Source organism: Anomalospiza imberbis, chromosome 17 (assembly GCF_031753505.1).
Source record: "Anomalospiza imberbis isolate Cuckoo-Finch-1a 21T00152 chromosome 17, ASM3175350v1, whole genome shotgun sequence".
Taxonomy (NCBI): Eukaryota; Metazoa; Chordata; class Aves; order Passeriformes; family Viduidae; genus Anomalospiza; species Anomalospiza imberbis.
In genome coordinates, this window is record NC_089697.1 from 15,612,578 (window position 1) to 15,639,190 (window position 26,613).

At 53.6% G+C, this 26,613-nt stretch overlaps 1 protein-coding gene across 3 annotated transcripts in view; it reads right to left on the reverse strand.

The window, feature by feature from the left end:
* The window catches only part of PIGU (phosphatidylinositol glycan anchor biosynthesis class U), a 112,734-nt gene that overhangs the window by 14,978 nt on the left and 71,143 nt on the right, over nucleotides 1-26,613 (reverse strand). Inside the window, exons 1-3 of one of the 3 annotated variants that reach the window (XR_011004852.1) lie at nucleotides 3,483-3,695; nucleotides 1,847-1,911; nucleotides 483-542 (exon numbers count right to left, since the gene is read on the reverse strand). Coding sequence is in view for 2 of the 3 variants with exons in the window: in XM_068208230.1 (XP_068064331.1) it covers nucleotides 483-542; nucleotides 1,847-1,911; nucleotides 3,483-3,612 (255 nt within the window). In the remaining variant the exon portion in view is untranslated. Of the gene's footprint in view, nucleotides 1-482; nucleotides 543-1,846; nucleotides 1,912-3,482; nucleotides 3,696-26,613 lie in introns of those variants that run through there. The other 2 variants (XM_068208230.1, XM_068208231.1) reach the window with 2 other exon arrangements.

Genomic DNA, 26,613 nt, shown 5'->3' on the forward strand with positions numbered 1-26,613 from the left:
GGCAGGGACCTGGCCACAGAGGCTCCTCTGCGTGCTGTGTGCTGCCAGCTACAGGACTGCTGTCCTTCTGAATCGTGCAGAAGAACTCTGAGAACAATTTACAAGAGACATTTGGAGGATGAACCCATTTGTGGTCCTTGCACGTCTGGGCTTTGGCAGACAGAAACAGCAGTGTAGGCATTAGGCTGGGGAGACACAGTATTTTGTTACCTGTAAGAGATAATGTTTGAAATTTGAAATAAAATGACGCCTTCCTATCCCTGTGTGGGGATTCTTATCTAAGAGAACTCACAAAAAAGAAGGAATATGTACAAAAAGGGAAAAGCCTGAAAGTGGGTTTGTGCAGGCAAAGCTGCCTTTCTAATTAACTGATCTCAGCAGGAATTTGAGCTACAGGGAGGCTGAAGGACTGAAAAAAGAAAGTCACACTCAGCATTTCCCTGAATGGGACCTTTCAGGAGAAGCTTTCCATGAGCACTTACCATGAACACCAGTTCAGCATATTCAATTAGGAAGTGAAAGAGATAGATTATCAGTGGGGTCTGAAACAGAGCAAAAGGGAAATCCATATCAAATACTGACCAGATCAAATACTGGTGATTTGATGAGACAAACTACCAGAGTTGAGCAGTTCTACTAGACACTGCCAAAGGGAATTTTCTTTGGCCTATACTCCAACACTGGTATTTCAGAGCAAAGTGATTAATCAAAGCACACTTAGTGGTCTTTTTCTTTGCAAAGTCCTCAATGCACTTTATAAAAGACACCATCAACTCTGAAAATTGTATTCTACTCCAGCTTTTCAATTCTACTACAATAGTGGTAGACGTACAATAGAAAGCATACAAAGACCAGCTTTAGAAAGTAATTTTTTATAGAAAATCTATTTTTCAGGTTGTCTGCAGGAACTTTGGAAATATTTAATATATAGCTGGTTCCCCTGTTGTTTAGATGTGTCTTTTATAAATCAAAAAGAAGAAAGCATGTTAAAAACATAAAGCTGTAGGATTACAATCCTATCATCCTCTTACTCCTACAATCCCATCATCCTCTTACCTTTTAAGGCAAGGGGAAAAGCATGTTTCTGGATTATTCCCATCACGCAAAAGCTTAGTCTGGAAGGACTATATTTACATGCTGCAAACTCGGCCTTCACTGTGAGAAAATAAATTTCTTTAAAAAAATCTTTTAAAATAATGTGATGGTCTAAATAGGCACTGGGAAATATTTCACAGTCTGGGAGAAATTATGTCTAAAGAAATAGAATGTATTGAAAAGAATACAGGTTTCAGAGGATACCAAGTCCTTGCTTCACCCCATGAAGTGTACCTTCATGTCCGTAAGGGCATTCGAAGGCACAAAACCCCACAGGTGCTTAAGTGCTTTTGTAAGCACGAGGTGTTTTCAAGATGAGGAATAAATAAACTGCATGCTTGTGCTAGTATTAGAACTTCTGCAAATGCAGAGACTCCAGGTGCTGATACCCTGTAAATCCTATCAGACTCCCAGTGACACCGTCCCTTCTCCAGCTTGTGCTGAGAGGAAAGCTGGATGTGAACGGAGTATTTGACTTATTACAGAGTCCCCCTGTCTCAGAGTTTCTTTATGCAATAACAAACATGACACTGCCTGCCCCTGCACAGGGAATTCACTGGGATTATCTGGATTTCCTCATGCTGGAGGAACCACTGCGGAACCACTGCTCAGACAAAGCACACAACTTCAGGTTCTCTGCAGTCTTTGGGACAAAACAGGCTCCCAGCCTTCTCCAGGCCCCGGAGCAGCCACACTAAGACCCCTGCCACTGGAATACCACATTTAAAACCCATCATGCAAACCAACCAACCTCATGAAAAATAGCTCCAGAGTATGGCGAGACCCCTAAATCCAGCAGAGCTAATCCTTCGACCACTGAAACAGACAAAATACCTGCATTAGAACCCTGTGATGTGGGAAGTGAGAGATCCCGTGAGGGTAAAACTGCAGTTTTCAAAATACTGACACTCTAAGAATCTCACACAGCATGGGTGACACCATACCTCCCAGAGCCAACAGCCAGGCAGAAGAGATCCACCCCAGCTCCGCTGCACACGTTCCTGCATGGGCACTCATCTCCTATTTATTTATTTCAGCTAAAAATGTTCTAGACGAAATCTTTTGCACTTAACTCTGTATAAATCACATGCATGGTATGTATCTCCTCCTTTTGAGTCACCTATTAAGTGACATATGGCATCTATGCTGGAGAAATACTTCATTCCAAGAGGACAGCCACAACACAGTATAGAACTTGGTTTGCCTCATTAGATGCAGAGAGGCCTCAAACGTCCGAAATCACAAGGGAAGAACAGAAATGAACACAGATTGCCAGGCAAAGCTAAAAGCTTTAACTCTTGTTGAAACTTCTTGCCATTTTATAGCCTTAATTCAGCTCCTTTGTGCTCACGGAGTTACAGCTTGTGCGTGCTTTCCCAGGGAAGCTCCAGCCTCCTAAGCACAGAGGTTCCCGGGGACTGAGCAGTGTGCCCTGAAAGAAGCTAAGGGAAATGGCCCATTTGTTCAGAGGGAAACAGGCAGGACACTGCAGGAAAACACAAGAACTGCTCGGTCCAGTGCTCTAGAAATATTTCTGATAGAAACAGATTCTGGCTGCCACCAACTTCCTGTATGGTGACAACCCAGACTTTTCAAGATGATCCCACCTTTTCCCTTTACTCTCCAGATACCTACCTTGATGCTCTAAGGTGGTATTTAGAAAGATTCAATAGCACAGCAAGCATGAAAGTGCTGTATACTGTGGAGCAGAGGCCTCAGGTCACCAAATACACTTGTACTTTTGACCTTTATTACTTCTGGCCACTCTTTTCCACCCCAAAACTGGAAATAATTTTACCTGCATAACAACTGGCTACCAAAGGGAGGTCTTTAAAACAGACTAAGGTTCCTAAGCCTCAGATGACACGCAGATGAAAGTCTCTGAAAAGCCCGACTAGCCCGGACCTCAGGCACTGAGCACGGGAAGCGAAGCGGGGCCGCGCAGGGCCATTCTCGCCGCGGCACGGTGCCTGCGCGGGGACAGCGAGCGGGCCCGGCCGAGCCCCGCGGAGCCAGCCGCTCTGTGCTGCGCGGGGCACGCCCGTTTGTGGGCACGTGGGACACCGCCGGTGTCCCCGCCAGCTGTGACCCGCGACGCCCCGGCTCCAGCCCCGGCCTCTGCCTCCAGCCCCGCGGCCCCCGGAGCCGCCGAGCACCGGCTCCCATGGGCTCCTCCCGGGCACAGCCTGCGCCGGGCCCTTTCCTGCAGCTCTGGTCCGGGCCCGGGAGAGCACGGCCCTGCCCTGCCCGGGGCGCAGCCGGGCGCCCTCCCCGCGGGGCCGCTTCTAGCCCGCCGCCCGGCCGGGGCCGGGCCCTGCCCGCCCGGCTCGGGGGGGCCCCGCCGCCCCCGCGGGGCTCGGCCCCGGCCCGGGCTCGCCGGGCCTCACCTCGCTTCCAGGCGTTTAGCGGGGACGCCACCTCGACCCGCTCGGCGATGAAGACGGCGAGGCTGGAGCGGTAAAGCGCGGCGCGCACCGTCACGGCCGCCAGCACCACCAGCACCAAGGGGGCCGCCATCCCGGCGCGCGGTCCGCCGCTGCCGCCGGCTGTAGTTCCCGGGCGGCGGCGGGGAACACGCCGCCAATGAACCGGCCCGCCCGGGCGGACTACACATCCCAGCGGCCCTCACACGGCCGCCTCCCGGCGCACCTCGCAACTACGGCGGCCGCGGGGGGGCTAAATTAGCGGGAGCGCGCTTGGAGCGGCCAGGCAGGGGTCGCGCTCCCGTCCCCCGAGCTGCCCCGTTCGCGTCGCCGTTGCCCAGGACGGCCACACGGGACGGCCCCTCCTCCGCCAGAGGACACGGATGTCTGTTCTCGAGGGGCATCGGCCTGGCCGCGGTCTGTCCCTCCCGCCTGTGGAGCCCCGGTGCCTCTGGATGGGAGCTCTGCCCAGCGGGGGCAAGGCCTGGCGGGCTGGGCCCGGCTCGGACGAGGAGTGTCGGTGGCTTCTGGGCCGTTTGGAAATCCCCTCAGACAAGTCTTTATTTTTCAGGTATTTCACAGACCCCCATGGTCCGTGCCCGCCTGTTCGCTGTGGCTGTGGTGGGAGTCACGGCTGCTGTGACGGCGTTTGGTTGCAGAAGGCTCCTGGCTCGCTCGGGTTCTCAGTCCATGGGGTTTCAGCAGCTCCAGAGCTGAGGAGTTCTGGGGAGACTTTCAAAATCCCCCACCTTCCCAGCATGGAATCCCTGCTCTCCGACCACTGTTCCTCCATCCCCACCCCTGGGTGTGTGTGCAGCCCGTCCACACAGTCTACACAAAAATAGTCTGTACAACACTTCATCTGAATGGAGGCAAGTGGAAGGAAGACATGATAATCTCCTAAAAATGAACGATAGTGAAAAACGCATTTCACGTGGTATGTGAAGACAGTAATTTTTCATGTAATTAAAACTAGGATGTGCTGAGTGTGCTGGGGTTGCCATTGAAGAGCTGGATAATATCCAAGTCAGCCTTTATGTTGGATGTATGCAGGCTCTGAGCTGTGGAGCTGCACCCACCTGCAGAAATGGAGAAAGGCTGAATTCTGGGATGTGGTCCCTAAAGGCCCAGGCGACCCAGCTTGTACTGTTCCAGGACTGGAGAGACTGGTGGGGTTAGGTGGTCAGTCACATAAACTCTCTGGACCATGGCTGCTTGGAACACGAATCCCTTCATGCTACAAAACCACCTTCAGATGGTCCCTGGACTGTTTCCCACCGTGCTCCCTGCCTCGCTGGGGTTCAGCTGCTGCCTTCGCAGGGCTTCTCTCATCCGCTGCCTCGAGACAGCAGAGCTGCTCCTGAGGCCGTAAGGACAGAGTCGGTGCTCAGCCTGTTGTGTGGCAGCTCCTCTGCTCTCAGGCTCTCTGGCACAAAGGCGTGGGTTGTGCTGGTAAAGCTGCTCTGAGAGTGTGGCTCTGGCTGGCCCTGGGATTTGATGGCCCCAGGACTGACCGAGCCTGGCACATCCTCTGATAAATCAGGGTGAATTCATTCAAGTTAATTTATTTGTGCAAGCATCTGTAAATAGGAAGCCAGAAATGCTGATTCTTCTTTGCAGCTGTTCACGATGGTCTCTTGAGTTTTCTGATCAGAAATGCTCTTTTTTTGCATGCTGGTTCTCTCCACATGACGCTTCTGATCCAAAGTACTTGACAGCTGTTGCCTGTGACTGCTGCTTTGCTGAGTGACTGGCACACAGCAGTGTGGTTAAAGCTGCACTGCTCCAGGATGCTGATGCTGCCACTCTGAGCTGTGCCATGTGCTGCCCAGAAGTGTCTGATGCAGCCCTGGGAAGATTCAGATAAGCCCCAAGGGCAGCAGGAATCAGATGTGGAATCATGCCACTGCAGTTGTTCTGTGTTTAATTGGTGTGCAAAGCCAACAAAAAGGAAAGGTCAGAGAATAATTCATGATAAATGCAGTAATTCTTTCTGGAGCATGAGTTTGGTCCAGCATTTCTCCAGGAGGAGATCCCAGGGCCAGCAATGGAGGGAAATTCCTAAACTAATTGACATATTCAGCCCTCTCAAAGCATCAAAACCCTCAAAGCCCTCTCAATTCCTAAACAATTGACATATTCAGCCCTCTCCAAGCATCAAATACATCAGGCAAATATGAGAGGGTTGAGTACCTGTTGCTATCTGATGGCCACTAATTTGGGGGGTTAGAGCTGCCTCAAGGAGTTGCAGTAAACACACACAGGCTGTGGTGCTGCCTTTTGTCTGGCGGTAACTTCTGAAGCCACTCTCAGCCAAATGAGACAGAGGAGCAGACTTTTCAAACTCTTGGGGCTCCTACAGGCTTTATGGGAATCTAGGGAAGTTTCAGGAGACCCAGGCTGGGGTGGGGTTTGCATAGGCAATAGTGTGGGACCTGGCAGTGTTGCTGCGCTGCTCCAAAACATTTGGCACGGCCAGCTGCTGCCCCAGCAGTGAAGGGGCAGACAGGGATGACACAGAACAGAGGAGAGAACTCAGGGCTGTCAAAGACACATACTGAGCTGAATGGAGACTTCCAGCAAGGAGCTGAAAGGACACAAACCAGAAAACTCTGCTTTCTCTGCTTTGCTTGGTTAGTGCAGCAATTTGTTTTTTTGTTTTTTTTTTTTTTTTTTTTTCCCAGAGGCATAAACCTGATCTTCTGAGTCCTGGTGTTTACTCCAAACTGATGGTAGTTTTTGCAGCACTGGGGCATTTACTGGCTATCCTTTCTTCCTGAAATTCCTTGTCTCTGCAGGCGATTTGGTAGGAACATGCACAGAGGGCTGGGTGTGCTAAGGCCTGGGAGCAGTTTGAGGAGCTGAGTTTGGGGATCTCCTGCCATGGTGCCACCAGCAGTGTGACAGTGGGGCTGTGGAGCGCTTGTTGGTCCACACAGAGAGCAGCAGATGCAGCTCTCAGGGGGACCTTCACACTGCCTGCCCTACAGCCTCCAGGTGTTGTTGCCTTACAAGAAGTAGATCTGGTGGAGCCAAACACACAATAGAGAGCTGCTGCTGCGGGAAGATCTGCGCTCCTCGGTCGCGCTGCCCACGTGAGGCACCCACGCAGAGCGCACAGGGGATGAGGAATTCAACCTGGGCACGTTGCATCACAGAACTTTCATAAAACACTCTGTTTAACACCGAGCCAATTCAGGGATGATTCATCTTTGTTCCTGCAAACAGATGCTGGTTTGGGCACTTCTTGTGTGCCCTGCTGGAATTATGCAATGCAATGGTGACATTTTTTGGGGTAAACAAGCCACTCCTTTTCCTGACTCACTGTACAAATCAGAACACTCAGGTGTTCTGATTCCTGAGGCACCCTCCAGTCCTCCCTGGCAACGCTTCCAGCCCAATGCAGGTTTTTTTGCATTTGGGAGTCCCCAGCTTTGTTGTTATTCTGAGCTTTCATCAGGGCCCTGTGCAATGACTTACATATCTCAGGGACGTTTCCTGTTCCTGTGGGATGTATCCCACCCTATCCCATGTCCCACAGGGGTAATTTTGGCCATTTATTTTGGCCTAGCTGTCATGTTTCATTTTCATAGTCAACCACTTCAGTGTTATACTTTGTTTCCTTTTGCCTTTCCCACCACAGACCTTGCACAGCAGTAGTTGCACTGTAGTCATTAGTGGTCCTCAGTGGGTTTGGTGTTCCTGAGAAAGTCACATTTACATACTCTTATCTCACCGTACTTGGGTCCTTTATTGATAAACATTTGAGTTGTTTTTGTCTCTTTTCAAGTTGCCTTCTGTTGGAGTTTATTGACTGGAACATCTGACAGCTTTTGGGTTTGTCAGTGAAAAAATACCCATAAATTCATATGCCTTTAATTTTTGTGGGCTACATGACTCTCATTACTTATTTTTTTCAGGGTTCATGGGTAAAAACTGCTGTTAAATTGAAGGGTATTGCTGTTTTAAAAAATTGCTGGGAGAAATGAGCTTGCCTTTTATTTATTAACTTGGGAAACAACAGATTTTCCTAGTAGTCTGAAATAGCACTGCTCTAGGTATCTTCCAGTCTTTCTGCTGCTGGCTGTCAGAAGACAGCATGAGGTTTGTGGTCTTTTATGGAGGTTAGCAGTGGTCTGGATCAAAAACAGAACCTGAGCAGTTGGTCTTTCTTCTTTGGGTTCAGAGACAGGAGAAAATAAACTGCACTTCAGATTTCTTTGACTGGTTTCATGTGCAGAATTTCCTTTACATGAAAGACAGATATTTTTGTTAGAAAGCAAATAAACTTTTCTCAGCGCCCAGAAAGATTGTATTTTTGCTTTGAATATTTTTCAGAGTGCGTTTTAAATGGCAATGTTAAAAAAAAATCCCCAAAGATGAAATTCCTGCCAGCTAAGTTAAGGCAATTAATCATCTAGTGGAAGCTTGTCATCGACACAAGGGAGAGATGGGCTTGTCCAGAGCGCTACAAACTCAGCTCAGACATCTCTCCTGGGTGGTGGAGGGATGAGCTGATGATGGGAGCTGAACACTGAAACTCTGGACACCTGAAGTTAGGCAAGAGGAATCAAAGGGGTCTGATAAACAGCACTGTCCAGCTTTTGGGCACTGACTAAATGACTCACCTTGACAGCAGCATCTCTAAAAAATGGGCTGTCCAAACCCAGTGTGCTGAGGACATGGCTGAGCATTCACAGCCAGCAGCACCATTTCCTTCCTCCATTTCAAGTGAAAGAAGACCAGGCGGGTCTGTAACAGCTGGAGCAAAGAGAGACTGGAGAGGCAAAGTGGGCTATGAACAGCAGCTCTGTGTATCACACGCTGTTTCTTTGCCATGTTTTCCTCTATGGGAAGCCAGTAGGAAACAGATCTGTCAATCCCACTTGGATCTGCCCCACGTTCCCCAGCTCTGCCCTGTCCCAGCCGAGGAGGAGCTGCTGGTGGCAGCCAGACAGGGAAAGTGGGGAAGGACAAGTGCTTCCTCAGGCGGGTTTCTTCCAGCTGCCCGGGCACTGCTTGTCACTCAGTGCCTCTGGGAGCAGGAGCTGCTGCTGCGTTCACTCTCCTGGGAATCTCCCACGCCCAGTCCTGGCACCCCCCCCTCTGTTTTCTGACACATGTGGCTCCTTGCTTCTGCCTCAGCCTTTGCTGACAGTGGTTTAAGGCCACAGGAGCATATGATGGATGCTCCCTCTCCCTGTGTGGTTACACAGGAGCGTCTCTGTGTTTTAAGAACAAAAAGTTGGGTTTTGGCTGGCAGCTGCTGAGCTGCACTGTTGCCTTTGTGTGCTGCAGGGACTGCAAGTGCAGAGTGTTTTCTCAAACATTTCATTAGACTTCTTTGTCTTCAAGGCAAGTGTGTGTTTTCAGGCAAGAGCCAGATGCAGAGAAGCTCTATGGGCATTTCTGAGCAATGAATCCCCTCCCTGTGCCCCTTCCCTGCTTCCCTTCCCTGCTCATTGTTTTGCCAGTTGACAGGGGCAATAGAATGGACACAGACACCAGTAGGAAGAATGGTCTTGTTTTACTATTACTATTGAGGCAAAACAGAAGTAAAAGGATACATTTGGTAAAACAATAAGCTTATTACTCTCTTGGCTTTAGCAACAAGTAAAAATAAGCAAGGTACTGCATCTAATCATTACTATATGAGCTGGAGAGGGAGAATAGTGGCTGAGGAAGATACATCACCAATTGCCTGAACACTCCACCATCAGCCAGAGCCTGCAGTGCCTGGGGAGCCTGGTTCTGCAGCGAGGGCCTGGAGAACCCTTCCCGGCAATTGGGAAGTCCCACGTGGTGCGTCCACCTGTAGCTGAGCCCAAAAAAGGGGTCCAGCTTTATAGGCTCAAATTGACAAGTCCAAATGACTTGTTTACCTTTTTGTGCAGAAAACATCTGATGGCCCACTTCCCGACCAGCTGTGGACAGGGCTTGGCCAGAGCCCAGGCCATAGCTGGAAGGGTTTTGCCTAAATATTCTACTGACAAGTCTCTAGGGATATCTGTAGGGAAGATTTCTTGATATATCCTACACTAGGTTCTATAAACATCTCTACAACAGCCAGTTTGGCATTAAGAATAACTAATAGAAATGTTTTGATCATTTTTAACTAAAGATGGTATTAATAGCATCATGCTCGAGATTCATCTTATAAGTCACCTCAGGCTTAGGCCTGCTGTTCAGGCCTTAGCATATCACTCATGCACTGTTCCTGGGCTGAACTTCCCCCTGTTCAGGGACCAGCTTGCACACCCAAGTGTCCAGCAGAGGTGTGAAAAAACAACCTGTGCCCCCAGGCAGCTGGGCCTTCGGCTGCAGGAGGGGTTTGTGCAGGAGGTGTGTATTGGTCCTGTAGGGCACTGGAGCAGCCCCTCCCAGCTGCTGAGTGCTCCTGGAGCACCAGGTCCTCCCCCAGACCTATGCTCTCTAGCCTGATCCAGCCCCAGAGCACTGCAGTGGAGGTGCCTGAGGGTTTGTCCTATCCTTCTGCCTTATTTTCCATTAGGAATGTGGAAAAAAGGCACGTGGTGTTCTACAGCGCTGTACTCTGCAGATGGCACAGAGCTTTCCTGTTGTATGGGCTCTGGCAGCTGCTGGAGGTGGCTGCAGAGCCATGGGAAATGAGTGTCAGAGCCTGTGGGCACTTCTGGGGCAAATATTTTTGCCCTGCAAAAGCTCAGTGTTGTTTTAAACCACTGAAGTACAAGTTTTGATTCTCTGCTTGGAAATAAAGGCAACAGGAATACAGAACACACCTCCTTGTGTGCAGCTTTAGTAACAGTGAACATATTACTTGGTTTAAAGTAATGGAACTGCAAATTCATCCTGTGACAAGTTTTCTGTCCATCCCTGCTCTGTTCTATAAGGCAGCCATGCTGTCCTTAGAGTGGGAAGCAGCCCTGCCTTGGAAAGCCACTGCTAAGCTGAAACCAGTACCTTGATCAATATTTTTCCAGTTAACCCTCAGAAGGGATGGGAGAGAATGGGCTAAATGATACAATAAAAGTCAGGTGAGTGGCAAGCTTCTCCCCAGAACATCAGTCAAACTTGTGGAAAGCTTGATTCTGGTCCAAACCAATGCGGCAAAGCCAACATCCTCCCCTAGAAGTGCAGACTTGTGACTTCCACCATTTGGTGACCCTGGGTGACATTGAGAAGCACTCCCGTTCCTAATCCTTCAATTCTGTGGGTGTTGATTTGAGTACAGAGACACCATTAGTTCCTGGGAATTCTTGACAGGAAGTCCATTTAAGGACCGGTTGCTGGAAGGGTTGGTGTTGCCACCTGGGGTTTCAGCTGCAATAGGTGGGATCAAGTGCAGTCTGAAGGGTAAAGAGGGGATGTGTAAAACCAGATTTAAGGAAAATGGAAGCATGGCTTGCCCTGAAGTTCTGAAGTTGTCTTTCCACATTCTCACTGGGTTAAACTGTTGAGGGCTGCCAGACTGACAGAGGGGACTGGGGCAGGAGCTGGTCATCTGTGAGATGGAGTTGGGATGGACACAGGAGTCCCACCCGTGGGTGGGAAGGGCCCACATGCCCCTGTGCCTCACCTGTGCTGCACAGGGAGCAAGAGCTGTACTGTCCCCCTGCCCTGGCTCCTCTGGCAGCTCTGCAGGGGAGAGGACACTTCCTGCATGCAGAGGGATACCTGCAGGGAAGGGACTTCTCCTGTTGCAAAGAGGATTTTTTATCTTGAGCATGGTGAGGCCCTGGCACAGGCTGCCCAGAGAAGCTGTGGCTGCCCCATCCCTGGAAGTGTCCAAGGCCAGGTTGGATGGGGCTTGGAGCAGCCTGGGATAGTAGAAGGTGTCCCTGCCCGTGGCAGGAGGTGGAGTGGGATGGGATTTGAATTCCAACCCAAACCATGCTATGAGTTCATGATTTTCTCTGGAAGGAGCCACTGGGGATTGCCCTTATTAGTCAAATCTTACAACTGAAGTTAATCCAAATGTTCTATTAATGGCATTTAGTGGGTGCTATGGGGTCTAAGTGAGCATTTTGTACAGCATCTGTGACATTACAGGTATAGTAATTTTTAGCACTACTGGAGATTGCACTGACACGGGCAAGAGGAAGGCTCTGTTGAAAGAGGCAATGGGAAGAGTATGTTTTCTTTTCCAAAAGGAAAACAAAAGTAGGGAGAGTTGAAGATGCTTGCCTCAAGTCACATGTGAATGAATCTTCAGATCTTGAGCCCAGCCCCAGTCCTAATCCCCTGGTTCCCTCTGCTTGGGACCTGGTAATTAAAATCAAGGATAATTTTCTGGGAGAGATGAGTGGAGGACGGTCATAGAAAAGGAAAGGCCACCAAGTCAAGCAGAGTGACTGAATCATGCCTGTTACTGGAAAATGGGAGTCCTGAGGCCTGGCCACAGCTCTCAATCCACCCAGTATGGAGGAAGCCACAGCTTGCACTGGTCTGGCCTGGAGAAAAAGGAAAAATGTGTGGACTGCAGGAACAGCAAAGTGTCCTCCCTGCATGGTGCCATCCCTTCCTCAACCCCAGGGTTTTGGCCATGGCAACTTTGCACAGCACAGCTTTGCCTGCCAGTGTGAAGGGGAGAACATGTCCAGAGCACGGGACGTCTTGAAGCCTGCACAAAAAATACACCAGGGTGATCACAGTGTCCAACACAGAGTCATGGAATCATTAAGGTCGGAAAAGACATCTTAAGATTATTCAGTTCAATTGTTAACCCAGGTCCACCACTAAACTGTGTCCCCAAGTGCCACATCTGCATGTTTTTTTAATGCTTCTAGGGATGGTGAGTCCACCATCACCACCCTAGGAAGCCTGTTCTAATTCCTGACCATCCTTTCCATGAAGAAATTTTTCCTAATATCCAACCTAAACATCTTCCTCTGCCACTGGCTGGAGCACCACATGGACACATGAACCCTTGAGCTGCTCCTTGAAAACCCCCAGGCATGGCCATCCTGCTGTGAACCTGCACAAAAGCACTGCTGGCCACCCGACAGCCAGCCCCACTGTCTGCTCTGTTTCTGTCCCTGTGGGGGTGAGGAGCAAGGGAGGCTCCCCAAAACCATATTCCCACATAAATGGTCCTTCATTGGAAACATCTCCCTTGCCCACTCTGCCTCTTCCCACCTGGAGGATGGGCTGCTTCCAGGTTGAAAGTATGTTGGATTTCTTAATTAGAAAAGTTTGCAGCTCAGGGTCTGGCTGGGATGGTCCCTTCCTCTACCCACAGCACCCTGACCTGTCAGAGCCCTGGTGGGTGGGTGATCCTGAGGGCACTGCCACCATGGTCTGTGCAGTGCTCCTGGGCTGCGAGGAGCTCCCTTCCCTCTGCTGTGGGGTGCACAAGCCAGGCTTCCCCAGCTGTGCTCCCCCTGCACAACCTCCAAGGTAGCAAACATCTGTCTCATCTAACAAACCCCACTGGACCCCATGGGCAGGGGCAGACAGTTACATCAGATGTAGCTCAGGACCTTCCTGCCTCACCCCAAGGCCCCATCCAGATGCTCCCGAGCTTTTAAGGTTATATATATTTAAAAAAATAAAAATCTCTGCCCTCCTCAAGCCCTGGTGCAAGGTAGTGGCCATGAGCAAACCAGCTGGGAGTGTCCAGCTCAGCCCAGCCTGGACTGCTGGCTGAGCTGGGCAGGAGGTGCTGGCACCACCGTGTCTGTGCCAGGGTTCCTGGGACAGAGGTGTGGCATCGGAGCAGAGGACTCCCAGCTCCATCTCCTGGTGAGCTCCATCTCTCCAGGCAAGCTCTGAGGGCTGACTCCTACCAGAGCTGAGGGTGAGGTGACCCTGCCTGGGCACAGGTCCCCCACTGGAGTGAGGAGCACTGGAGTGAGTGCTCCTGGAGGTCTCCTGGCACCAGTTTGGTGGGGATGAGCCTCCTGGCACAGGTGGGGATCTCAGGAAAAAAAGAAGGGGGAGAGGCATTCTCAGAGAGAGGGCAGAAATTCGGCCAAAGTGAGAGAGTGTGGCAGGAGGTGCTGGGCAGTGCTTTGGGGAGGGGGGCTGGAGGGGAGCCCGTGGCTGGAGCTGGGGACTGTGGTGCTCAGGCCTGCCAGTGAGTCAGCCGGTGACCTCTGGTCCTTCTTCCGCGTGCCTGAACCTGGGGCCATTTGTGGTCATGCTCGAAGCCTCCATGAGGCATGACCTGCCTGGCTGTGACTGTCCCTGCCCCGGATGCCCAGCGTGGCTGCTGGGTGCTCAGCCTCAGACAGGCTCTGCCAGAGGAGTCACTCCCCACCTGTTTTGTCCCGTGGGACCGGGCTCTTTGAAGTCCCCACCCCGCCTGTCCTGTGGTGCGTGACTCGGCTGTCAGCTGCCCCAGGGACCCTTCCCTTGTGCTTGTCACGCGTTACCTGAGCTGCCAACCACATCCCCATGCTCTCCCTATCCCATGGCCAGAGTGCTGGGGGTCTGAGCTCTGGGAAAGCAATGGGATGTTTATAGCCAACATCTGGAAAACCATGTCCTCCCAGTTGCTGCCATAACAGAGCATCCCTGCGGCCAGGGCTCCTGTGCTGCAGCCCTGTCCTGGCCAAACCCTCTGCCCTGTGTCCTGCCTTAGGAAGGATGAGAGCACTGGGCTTCACCCTGTGCTGTTGGGGGTGCACCCTGGCTCTCTGGGATGGACCCTGTCCCATTGGCTTGCACCCATTGCCTGCCTGGCCCATGATGGCCATTCCTTTTCTCTCTGAGGCACAGGGAGGGGGATGGAGCCTCGCAGCCTTCCTCAGGTGGAAGGTAATTCCGGAGCGTGTATGTGCCACCCCAGCACAGTGCCGTGTCCTGGAGACCATCCACATCTGCCACGGTAACCACGATGCCCTGCAGGGCCCACGGGAAGGGGAGAGCAAACTGGGCACTGCCTCCTCCGTCCCGGCACTCGCCCTCCCACCCGCACGCGGACTCACCCGCCTTCTGCGACAGCGGGTCAGGGCTGTGCTGGCGGGGTGGCAGGAGGCAGGACAGACAGACCCTGGGGGTGCCCTGCTCTGCCTCCCAGCCACCGCACCTCTGGCTTTGCTGCTTTCCCCAGGCAGCCACAGGGGGTTTGATGGCCACAACCGGGACTCACGTCCAGGCGATCTGGCCGCGGAAGGACCGGTCCAGGCTGCACACAGACTGTTTGGAGGGAACTCTGAGGAGGTGCTGTCCTTCTCCCAAACCCATCTCTCCTGCTTCTTGCCACCCCTGGCTCTACTTGCCTGGCCAGATTGCTCAGGCCAGCCTTCCCTGGTTTTTGTCCTCAGGATGATTGATCCCCGGTGTTTTTGCGTGCCCGCCCAGGCTCAGCTGCCTGTACGGCAGTGGGAAGATCTGCTGGACTCGTCCTCGCTGCCCACGTGAACCCAGCACAGCCCCAGCCGTGCCAGTGCCACCCACTGGGCCTGCTTAGGGGTGGGCATGGAGGGGACCCTGGCCCCAGCACTGACCTGGTCACTCTTCTCCATTTCTGCCTGATCCCAGGGCAGCACAGCAGGGGATGCACTACCCTCCATGGGATGGTCAAATTGATTCACCTTTGTATTTCTTCAGATTTCTGTCAGAAAGAGGTGGTGATGAAAACACCACCTTTAGGTGCCTGGTTATAGGGTGGCACAGGAGCAGTTGGAGTCCTGTTGCCTTTAGGAAGGCTCTTCCTAAAGAGAAGCACATCTGTGAGTGTTCCTCTATAATGGGCACTCCTTGAACCAGCCCCGGGGGGGAAGTGACAGTGTTCTGGCTCCATCCCATTTGCAGTGTTTGGGATGCTGAATTAGGCACATCTGAAATACTTTTTGGTAACCAAAAGAATGGTTTCTATTCTCTCTGTTTCTTTTCCACATCTCCTCCAACTCCCAACCTCTGTCTCCAGCTTTGTCTTCACACAAGCTCACTAAACCCCCCGTGAACAACACCCTGTGTAGCAGGGCAGGAAAACAGGGATGGTTCTGGTGCCACCCAGCTGCAATCACAGCCACCTCTTGCATCACCTTGACAGCAGCCTCCAGGTGCAGAAGAGCAGGAAGTAAAAAGGGATATTTTAATGACCCAAGTAATACACAACACACCAATTATCCGACTGGGGCAAAATGGGGTTCACAGGAAAAGCAGTTCTGCAGGAGCCTTTCATCCAGGTGTGTGAGGGTTCCCAGGTGAGAGCTTTGTAGTCAGAAAAGCAGCAGTGCTCCTGGACACAGTCTTTCTGCTGCTCCTCTGCTCTCAATGCTTTAATTTGGATGAGACCAGAAAAAATGTTTATTGAAATAAAATTCACAGGAATTTTACTCTCTGGGAATAATGCCTGCCCGGGAAGGCATGCAGCAGAGCTGCCTAGGAGGGTGTTGCAGGGACATGGGGTTGTTAATGCAGAGACAGGAGCTGGGTGAAGTATATGGGGGTGATTTTTCCCATTGGATCCATGGTTTGATCCCCCTCATTTTGGGTCAGGCCATAACAGCCTCCGTGGTGTCCCTGCTCAGGGAAGTTTCCGTAGGATTAAACCCCACCCTGGGCACACGGGCACAATCCCACACTAGTGCTGCAGCTGCTGCCCAGGTAGTGGTGCAGGAGAGGAGTGGTGTGAAGGGAGTTATTCCCAGTGCTGCCTGCCTTCATCCCAGCTGGCTCTAATCACCAGCCATGCACGTGTTTTGCTGGATGCGGGTCATGCTGCCCTCATTCAGAATTCAGGCCTGTGATTTTGAGAAGTGGATTGCACACAGAGGAGGCTCTGCCCCCGTCCCTCTGCCTGCCTGGGTCATGGGCAGGAGGGCATGGTGACCCATGCCTGCTGGAGCACTCTCAGCTCTGAATCCCACGAAGTGCTGTTTCTCCACCATCTCCAGAGCCCCTCCTGCAGTGGTGACCATGCTCCCAGGAGGGGAAGGGAGAAGCCTCTCAGGGGCCACGAGCTCCGGGGTGACCAACAGCAGCACTTCCCCATCCTGTTTCTCCTCCATGTTACAGGTGCTCCTCATCCACCAGCCAGCACCCTGCCCTGCACCCCCATGGGACAATTCCCTGTGCTGGCCTCGCCTTCCAGCCCCTTCCTGGTCTCAACTCTAATGATGGGGTGTCACAGTCCCATGAAGGACAGGTGAGGACAGGACAGCCTAGCGCTGTTTGTCAGAGCTTATCTGCACCCTGCCATGACACTGTTTTTACGAAAGAAGTTATTCAGAAAGTCTAGGGCATCAGGGGAGATCTGGGCACAGTCTTGGAGGCTGTTTGTGTTTCTGGTGCTGCAAAACCGGCTCCCTCGGCGGCTGAAACTGGCTGGCTGCAGCTGGAGGTCAGGAAGGGCTGACGTGAGTTCAGAGCAGAAATGCTGGGGAAGCACCTTGGCTCTGAGGGCAGCACTGTGGGGAGCAGCAGTAATTTTCATGATCCTTGCTCTGAGCTGGCTGCATCAGACTTGCCTTGGTAAAGTGTGCATTTACCTAAAAATCCACAAATAAAGTGCATCTCTGAGCATCGGGGGAGGAAGGCAGCCTCATACTCCAGGCATAGCTTTGTTCCCAAAAGAGACCCCACTGCTGCAGGTGAGGCTGTTCCTTGGATCTGCTGCCAGCACTGGCAGATGAGGATGCCAGGCTGCCAGGCTCACTTGGGCTGCAGGCAGTGAGCCATGAGAACTTCAAAGGATCTTGGACCTTTTTCATGGAAATTTTCCTATCTCATTTAAAAAAGATAGCAAGACTTGGCCCTATAAGACACATTTTATGAGTTTCTTTCCACCTTTGTCAATCCTTACGCTCAGGGGAGGGTTTTTTAAATCCTAGGAGCTGGTGACCAAAAATCACCAAATCCCAGAAACATGCAGAGCTGATAGATCCATTTTGGTGCCCACCCAGAGCTCTGGAGGTCTCCTGGGAGAGCAGTCCCCCACTGCCTCGGGATTGCATGGGTGAAATTCCCTTCCTTCCGTCCTGCTGCCCACTGGTGCTGCTCTCTTCTCCCACTGATCATGCCTGTGGTCCTTGGAATGTGTGCATCAGCATGGTATGGTCACTCCCACACCTCAGTGGGATGGGGAAGAGGTGGGTCTATCAGGTCAAGGGGTCTGGCAGGCAGCAGGTGGAAAAATTTTCCCCTGGACCTGGCTTTAGTGCCCCAAACTGGACAAAGAGAGACCCACTGGGGACATTTCCTCTGCATGGTGCCAGAGGCAGCAAAGTTGCACGGGCTGACGGATGCTGGTGGGCTCAGGGCTGCCTGGACCCCCCTTCCTGAAAGCTTCTGCAGCAGATCACCATTCCACATTGGGCAGGGCAGAAGGAAGGACTAGGCATTTACAGGGCTGTAAAGTGCCAGAAAACTGGAAGTTTTCCCACTGTGCTGTAAATGGAGCTGAATGACCTGACTCGGATGAAAGGAGCCCTTGCCTGCACCTTCCTCTCTGGCTTAAACTGACAGCAAAGTCAGTTGTGAGGTTCTAGTGATTTGAGAGGTCTGGTGGCTGTGGCATTCGGGTTGGTCTCACTCCCAGCAGGATCACCTGTGCCTGTGCCCTCCAAGAGCCAGTGCAGACTTTCTATGGAAGTTCTATGTGCCTGGGGTTGTAAAGAGCTGGGCTTGCTGCCCCCTTCTCACCCTGGGAGCACCTCCAGGGATAGGAATCTTGGGCACTCACTTTGGGTGCCCTGAGAGCCAAGGCAGAGCAAGGTGGGGCTGTCACCAACCAAGATATGACATGAACCTGCTCTGAGCATGGTCACAGCTGGGACTGTGGACCTTTAAAATCCTGTCTGCAAGTGACACTGAGCCCTGTGCTGGGCTGGCCTGGCTGTAGCTGAGGCTGAAACACTTTTGTCTATATTTAGTGCATTTTTCAGATAACCTTCATTCTATTTTTGGGCTATGTACTGACTTAGGGCCCCGTATTCCTCTTGTGCTCAACTGTATCACAGGTCAAAGCCTCTCCGTTTTTGGAATCCTCAGGTGCTCAGATATTTGGAAGGGGGTTAAGGAGAAGTCAGGCAAATAAGCTTTTTGGCTTCATCCTTAATATTCACAAAAAGGTGAGAAAATTGTTGTAAAGGCATTTTGGCGGAGCAGCTAAGCCTGGAAACCATGGAAGGTCTTTGCTAAACCTCTCCTTCAGAGAGGAGGAGACTTTCAGAGAAGCAGAAGCCTAGGCTTCATGTGGGAGAGAATGAGAGAAGGTGCAAGGGCATCTCATGCCTGGGGTGGTTTGGTGTTCTTGAAGGTTTCATCTCCATGTGCAACATGGAGAGAGCAGAAGGATCCAAGGGCAATTTCAGTGAAGGGTCCTTATAAGGCAGTGGTGGCTGGGCTTGGTGATAGCCACCCTCCTGGTGGGAGAGCTTGGCTGGCGGGACCAGGGTGCCTGCCAAGACCCAATGGAAATGCCTGAGAGCAGGAGCCTCCAAGGCAGCCCGTGTTTTGCTCTTTTTAAGGTCAGCTCCTTGGAAAGCACCATGCTTGGGGGGGCCACCATCCAAGGAGCAAAGTGACAGGCACACATGTCCCAGCATCCCTGTGCCAGGGTGACAGGTCTCACTGCTATGATGGGGCAGAGCAGTGTGGTGACACAAGGGCCAGGGGTGCTTCACCTGCCTGGGGAGGCGCTGAGCAGCAGAGCCAGCATAGCCTGGACTGGAGCTGGGCACAGCCAGCTCAGTGCTCCTGCAAGTCACACCAGAGCAGTGCCACCACCAAGCCTGCTAGAGGCAGGACGAGCATTGCAGAGCTGTGTCTGGCTGCGTCTGCCACCACGCTCACACTCGGCCTGCACCCAGCATGTGCAACCCAGATGATGTAACCCAGAGGCACGGAGTTAGCAGGGACTGTGGGTATTGTAAAACTCCTCTGTGTATCAAAGGTCTTGGCATGCTGCCTGAAGAGCAAAGGAAAAAGTTTCCCCTTGTCCTCTCCTCAAATTTGGAGTCCCATCTCCGATGTCACTGCGATCCCAATTCCTCTGCTGGCTCCAGGAGAGGGTGACGTGGTCCTTCAGCAAGGTGCCAAGGTATACACAGCGGGACTCTGCCTCTCATGGTGTCTGGGGGAGGATGTTTAAAATGCCACAGAGTCCTTGAGAGCTCTCAGTCCTATCACCCAGCTCTGCAGCGTTCACCTCCACCCAGCCTGGCACGGTGAGACCGGATACACCCAGCCGAGGTCAGCCCAGGGCTCATGGAAGGGCAGAGCTGCTGTCTCCCATCTGCCCTGGGGGTGACCTCAGCCCCAGCCTACAGGACCCGACCAGCATGGCAGAGCTTGGCCCACCCAGCACCCCACCACGGCAGGACGCCTCTCTCTGCCTCCGTGCTGGGCTGCTGGAGGGTGCCCTGCCAGCACAAGCAGGTGCTTGGCAGCGCCCAGAGCAAACATGACCATTAACGCTGCCCATCCATGGCTGCCAGCACGTGGAGGTGGCTCGTGCCTGGGTTTTCAGGAGCCGGCTGCACACGAGGCACAGCTCTATATGGGGGGGTTCACTCCTGGCCATGCTCAAGGCAGCACAGCTGCAAGGTGGTCTGGTTTTGTGCCTGTGGGAGAGGGGCAGCAGGAGGAGAACCAGAGCCAGGATGAGACCAGGACTCTGCTGGCCTGATTCGTCTGAGACCTGCAGGCACTGCAGCTGGACATCCACCAACTCATCTCCTGTCAGGCACCAGATGTGCAGTGGTGGGCTGAAAATTTACTCCACGGTGGCCCAAATGTGGCTGTGCACTGGAGTGCTGCCTGCCCAGGCCCGTGCCTGTGGCTGTGGCTCAGTCTGAGGTAATAACTACAAACTGCAAACATCCCCCAGGTGTGTAGAAAAGGGAGCCTGGTCATTTGCAGCTGAATTCCAGCCCCCCTCTCCAGATCCCCACCTCATGCCTGGCTGGCTGTAGCAGTGGTCCCACATCTTACACTGCTCTGCTGTGGGAGCTGTGCTCCTTCTCCAGCCAGGACCATGGCCGTGACATATCCAGCCATGCCATTGGTGTTGGCCCAGCAGAGTTGCTGGCCTGACTGGAAATATCCCCAAGCTAATTTTAATCTGGGTGGTGGTGTGATTTTCAGGTCACTGGGGTGGGTGGTGGGCAGGGCTTGGAGGGGTGTTGTGGGGACATGCCGCGTGCAGGGATGTGCACACACCGGTGTCTGCAGACACTGGGACTGGGGGGAGGCACCCTGGGCACAGTCACAGGGGATCTGTTCCCTTCACCTCAGCACAAAACCAGACTGCGGATTAAGAGGAGACTTTAGTGTTCCCTTCCTCCCCTCAATATAGCAAAACCTCCACAGGACAGGACATTTATAGCTGCCCTCCCTTATCAGGAGCTCTCTTGGGTTTCACTCTGGGGTGACACCTGGGAGCAAACTCCAGTGCTGCTGAAGGCAGCTGAGAGGAGGTTGCAGAGTCCTGCTGCCCTGCACAGCCCCAGGCTCCCTACAGGCTGGGGCCAGCACTGGGCAAGGTGGGAGCACAGTGGTGGTGCCAGGCACCTGGAGCACCTGCCTCATGGCCTCACAGCCATCCCATTTCTCTGTGAGGCACGGGAGGTTTCTTGCTGTGGCATCACACCACTGCTGTGCCCTCTGTGCCATGAGACTCCAAAGACTCTGCCTGGTCCTTACCACACGCACGGGAGCTCAACAAGGAAGAAGATCCCTCCACTGGCGCGATGCCATATGGAAACTTATGAACTTGCTCCAGGCTCTCCATCAGCTCCCCAGCTCCCTCATCTCCTTTTTTCACACCTGGTTTTACAATCTTGTCCCGTGAAGCATATAAAATGATTCTCAATGGGTACTGAAAGCAAGGGTCTCTCCAGGGAGAGACTGAGCCAAAGAACCAAATGGGCAGGGACATCCCAGTGGGGCAGGAATCCTCCCAGCACCATGCACCAGGGAAGCACATAGAGAAAGCTGCAGGCAGGTAGCCCCTGTCCCCAGGGAGACCCAGGCAAGGCTGAGGCTCAGGGCTGCAGGAGCAGGGAGGTCCCTGCTCAGCCAGGGCAGCTGCAGAGTGCAGGTCCCCTCCTGGCTGCCTCTAACCTCGGGACAGGAAGCTCAGACACCGTGGTGGGAGCTGCCTCTCTCCTGGGTGGCATGTCACAGTCTGCAGACGAGTCAAGGTGACTCAGCACAAGGACAACCATCAGCCCAGCTGGAACAGATCCTCCAAGGCTGAGGATACCACTGAGTGGTGAGCCTGTCCTTGTCCCAGGGATCCTACTCCAGCATGAACAGCTTAGATTGTCAAAAATTCACCCATTAGGAAAGGGGAAGCAGAGCAGAGCTGGTGACCTGGCCAGGGCAGCTGAGCACAGCTTGGCCATCCCAAGGCTGCTTCTGCCAGCTCTGAGGAGCCCTGCCCCTCCACATCGGGACTAAACCAAACTGCAGGACAGAGAATTCCTCAGCAGGGGGTGATGGGTTCATTTTTCCCTACTCAGACCTTCTTGGATGTGGATACTGATAGTGAGGCTGTGTGGTTTGGGTGGGAGCACAGGCATCCAGAAGAAAGCCTGATGGAGCAGCTTTGTCTCCACACCAGAACTGGGCTGTGTCACCGTGTCACCGTGTCACCACGTCACCATATCAGCATGTCAGCATGGCGGTGTCCAGCAGCAGTGTTCCCTGAGGACACCAGCTGCTGGGGAAGGTGTGGTGTGACCCTGGATCATGAGGTACAAGGACCAAAGAGAAGGAGAATGTCTGGATGGCACCAGCAAAGTGCAGGAAAACTGGTTCACCTGGCGCACAACACCTTGACCAATCTCCAGCAAGCCTTAGCTGAACAATCAAGGCTGGGCAGCCACAGAAGAGTGGTTTCTACCCTGTAATTTGCCCATCCCCTGAAATGGAAGACCCAGGTTTCATTTTATTTGATTATTATTATCCTGGCTTGAATTTGAGTGTAGGAAGTTCCTGCCTCTGTCCTAGGGAGGAATTTAAAATAAAATTGATACAAATATATGGGACTATGAACACATGAAGATGAGGATTAAGTCCTCCATGGTCAGCACTGCCTTGTGCCTCAGACTAGACAGGCTCACAATTCAGGGTGTGCACTCCTGGGGCTCAAACAAATCCACACTGAACTGTGGGAGGCCTGGCCAGGCGACTGAGTGTTTGCTCTTTTTATTCCGCTTCAGCCCAACCTTTTCTTCCGCTCTTGCCATAGAGGGCTGAGCCTCCTCAGGCTGGGTGGATCCCAGGGCTCAGCACTGCTCTGCAGCAGGACCAACTGCAAAAACCTCATCTTGCACAAGACAAATATGTGGCAGGAGTCAAAAGAGCCAGAAATGCTGTTGTGTGGAAGGCGGCAGCTTCCGGGGTTCATCCAGCCCAGGCACAGACAGGGAGCACCATGGCATGACCTGTCCTGACCCGACCCACTGGGCTGCAGCACCTTCTGTGACCAAGGCATGGGCAAGCTTGCACTTCTACTGGCCTGGAGTTGGTTTAGGCAGGATTTAACTTTGACCTTAAAGAGACCTTGAATGCTGATTCAAATGCTCATCTTACTTTTGGGACACACAGACTTAAGGGCAACTTGGGAACACACTTGAATAAAGCACCACTGACTGGGCAGAACACTGGCCACCTCATGGCACCTCTCTGGAGGGCATCACTTCAACCCAGGAGTAGGCAGAAGAGCCAGAGACGTGTGATCCAAACTCTGGAAAATACAACTGTCCTGATTTATAGAAGCTACAAAGCCATGCCATCACTGAAGCCCCTCAGGAGCATCAGAGGCTTGGGGGACTCTTGAGTGCCAAGGCTCCCAAGGGCTCCTGGGTCCTTGTCCAGCCTGCTTGGAGTCAGAAGGGCTAGAGGAAGAGCAAGCCTTGAGCCGGGGCCTGTTCCTGGCCTTCACACCATTGTGTGCCCTCTGGGCTAATGCACACCCGATGGAACTCACACTTCCCTGTGTGGAGAACAGCTCCCCCCTGGAGAACACCCTCCCCATGGAGAGCACACTACCTTTGGGGCACATCCCTCCCGTATGAAGCACATTCCACCCCTGTGGAGTACACATCACCCCTGTGGAGAGCACCCCACCACGATGGAGCACATCCCACTCCTAGGGAGCACATCCCCCCACTGTGGCGAATGGCACGAGCTCCTTTGGGGTGAAGCTGGGGGACGCTGGAGGTAACAGCCGCTGCTGGGGTCCCGGGGGCCGGGGAATGACGAGCCTCGGGGGATTGCGAAGGGCAGGGAGCGGGAGCGACCGCCGTTACTGGCAGCGGGGTGCGCAGGCTCCTTCTCTTGGCACGGTGTGGAAGGCCGAAGCCGGGTGCCAGTCCCTTTTGAGGAGACCCATCAGGAGCCACCTCGGCAGCTGCCCGCTGCCTCCTCGGCCGTGCGGGCAGAGTGCAGAGCTTTGCCGGCTCTCCTTGTCTGCGGCAGCTGCCTGTTCCCACCGCCCGGTTCTGGCAGTAGCAGGGGCTGACAGGGTGCTGCCGTGTCCAGTCCCTCGCCATCCTCTCGCCTCACGGGCACTGACCCCGGCTGCTGCACCCCGACCGGCAAGGTTACTCCGTGCTGAGACACACACCCCAAAATCGCCTTGGGTCAAATTACTGGGCTCATCTCACCAGCTGCTATTTCCTTCTGTCCCCAAGCCAAGAGAGGAGCTTGTGAAAAACAAGGAGGTGTCAGTCCAGGGTGCCCTGAGTCAGAGCGCCGCCGGGCTGGGATCACGGGGCTGCTCGTGGACGGGGCTCAGCAGCGTCCCCAGCCAGGAGGGACACCCCGCCCGGCCGGGCACTGCTGCCAAAGGCGGCCAGCCTCTGCTCCGATCACTGCCCCTGGGCAGCCTTCCCGACCGGCCACTGCTGCCAAAGGCGGCCAGCCTCTGCTCCGATCACTGCCCCTGGGCAGCCTTCCCGACCGGCCACTGCTGCCAAAGGCGGCCAGCCTCTGCTCCGATCACTCCCCCTGGGCAGCCTTCCCGACCGGACACTGCTGCCAAAGGCGGCCAGCCTCTGCTCCGATCACTGCCCCTGGGCAGCCTTCCCGACCGGACACTGCTGCCTGGCCCAGAGCCGGTTTGCAGCCCTGTTTTTCAAAGTTGTTTTGGTGTCTCCTGGCAGAAAGCTGCTGCTGACCCAAATTCTAAATATAGAAGCAAGTCCATTTTTTATTCGATAAATGCAAAACCTCTGTCCCACGTTCATCTTTGGGAAATAGGTCTTTTTGTCAGAGAAGTGCAAATGTAACACCCAGATTTCTTTCCAGTGAGGTCACCTCCTGGCTGTGGTCATTCCCAGAGGGCATTCACAGTATTTGTTCTAGGTAAACTCCTCCATGCTCCTTCACTGCTGGAAAGCCACACTCAGAGCCCCGGGCAAATCCCAGGCTCTTCATGGACCATCCCCATCTCAGGTGCTGGGCAGTTTCTCTGGGATGGGAGCGCACTTTGAGACCTCCTGCCTTGTCCCATGGCAGGGCAGCTGGGGAGCCAAGCCCCGTCTCTTCCCCCCACCCTCGGGTGCTAAGTGGGCACAAAGAGGTTTTTTGGGGCTGGAGGGTGGTGGTTGCCCCATAGATATGATCATCAGCCATCTCTCTGCACCTCACTCAGGTTACTGTCTCTCATCCAGGCCATGCAGCACAGAGCAGCTCCTCCCCACTGCAGAGCACATCCCCGTCCCCAGGTGTCCCAGAAAGGAACTGTCCCCAGCCTTACGATAACCACAGGTTCCCTGAGTGCCTCTCAGCTCTTCTCCAGTGCGGGCCGGGGGGCTGGGCAGAGATCTCTGTGCCCACTGGGGCCTGGGAGCCGATGCGAAGCCCTGTGCTGGGAGCACTGGGGTGCTGGGAGCAGTGGCGTCCCAGCCACCAGGCAGCAAGTGACCAAAGTTGGTAACAACCCCCATTTACCACTCACCTGAGCCACACCACATCCACACTGCCCTGCCCCTGGCAGGGGCTGAACCGAGCCCTTCAGCTGGGGGTGTGTCTGGCCGGACACAGCTACGTCTCCCTGCCAGCATCCCTGTGGGAAGAGGGAGGAGACACTGCTGTGGAGTTCTGTGCACCTGGGATGGAGACCACCCGAGCCAGACAGGTCTTAGGCACCTCTGGGAGGGGTAAGGCAGTGGGGGAGAAGCCATGCTGAGCCTGTGCCTCATGGACCTTACTCTGGCCACCAAAGCCCAGCAAGATACTGAGGTTCCTCAGGGACTGGTGGTCTTTCCCCGTTTAAGTAAGGAGCACACCTCTTGTCCCCAGTGCCACCACTCAAGGGACCAGAGGGGCTCCCAAGGAGATTGATGAGGATTTTTAAAGATGTGAAAGAGTGCATGTTGCATTTTCTTGATCTACAGCACAGACAAACTTCAGGCTTCCAGGAAAATCCATCCCAAGGGACAAGCAGCATGGGAACAGCCACCTGAGGAGCTGAGGTGTGGCACATAGAGACACCAGGGGTGTGTGGGGGTGATTGGTGGCACCTCTCAGTCTGCTTCACTGGGGCTGGGTGGGTGTCTGGGCGCATCTCTGGGCCCCAGGGGCTCTCAGCGGGATGGGGGAGGCTGGGACAGGGTGGCTTGGGGAAGGAGAATGAGCAGCTTCTGCTCATTCATAAAGAACCTGAGATTAGCTCAGTTGGTCAGAGCATGGTGCCAATAACACCAAGGTGAGGTCTTGACCCTGTACGGGCCATTCACTTCAGAGCTGGACTCGATGATCGTTTTGGGTCCCTTCCAGCTCAGTATATTCTGTGATTCATTTCCTTGGTTTCTGCTGTTTGGCACAGAGCCTGTGTTGAAGGATTGTCTCTGTACACTGCACGTGTACTTCTTCATTAACTGCTCTTCCCAGCCCCAGCTAATGAGCACCCAGCTCACGGTGTGGCAGCAAGCCCTGTGGCACACTCAGACCGTGGCCTTCGGGCACCTGGGAGCTGCAAGGACTGAGCCAGCTGCTGACCCATAGCCCCAGGACATGGCTGGGAAATGCTTCTTCAGGTGCTCAGCAGTTATCTGGTGACTTCAGCATCACCAGGAGGAATGGCTGGGCCAGAGCTCCCTGGGCTCCGGGAAAACTCATGTCAGGGATGCCAGGAGCAGCACTTGGGATGCAGCAGGGTCACCCCAGGCACCTGCAGGGAAACCAGAGCGGGCAGCTGGGGCTGGAG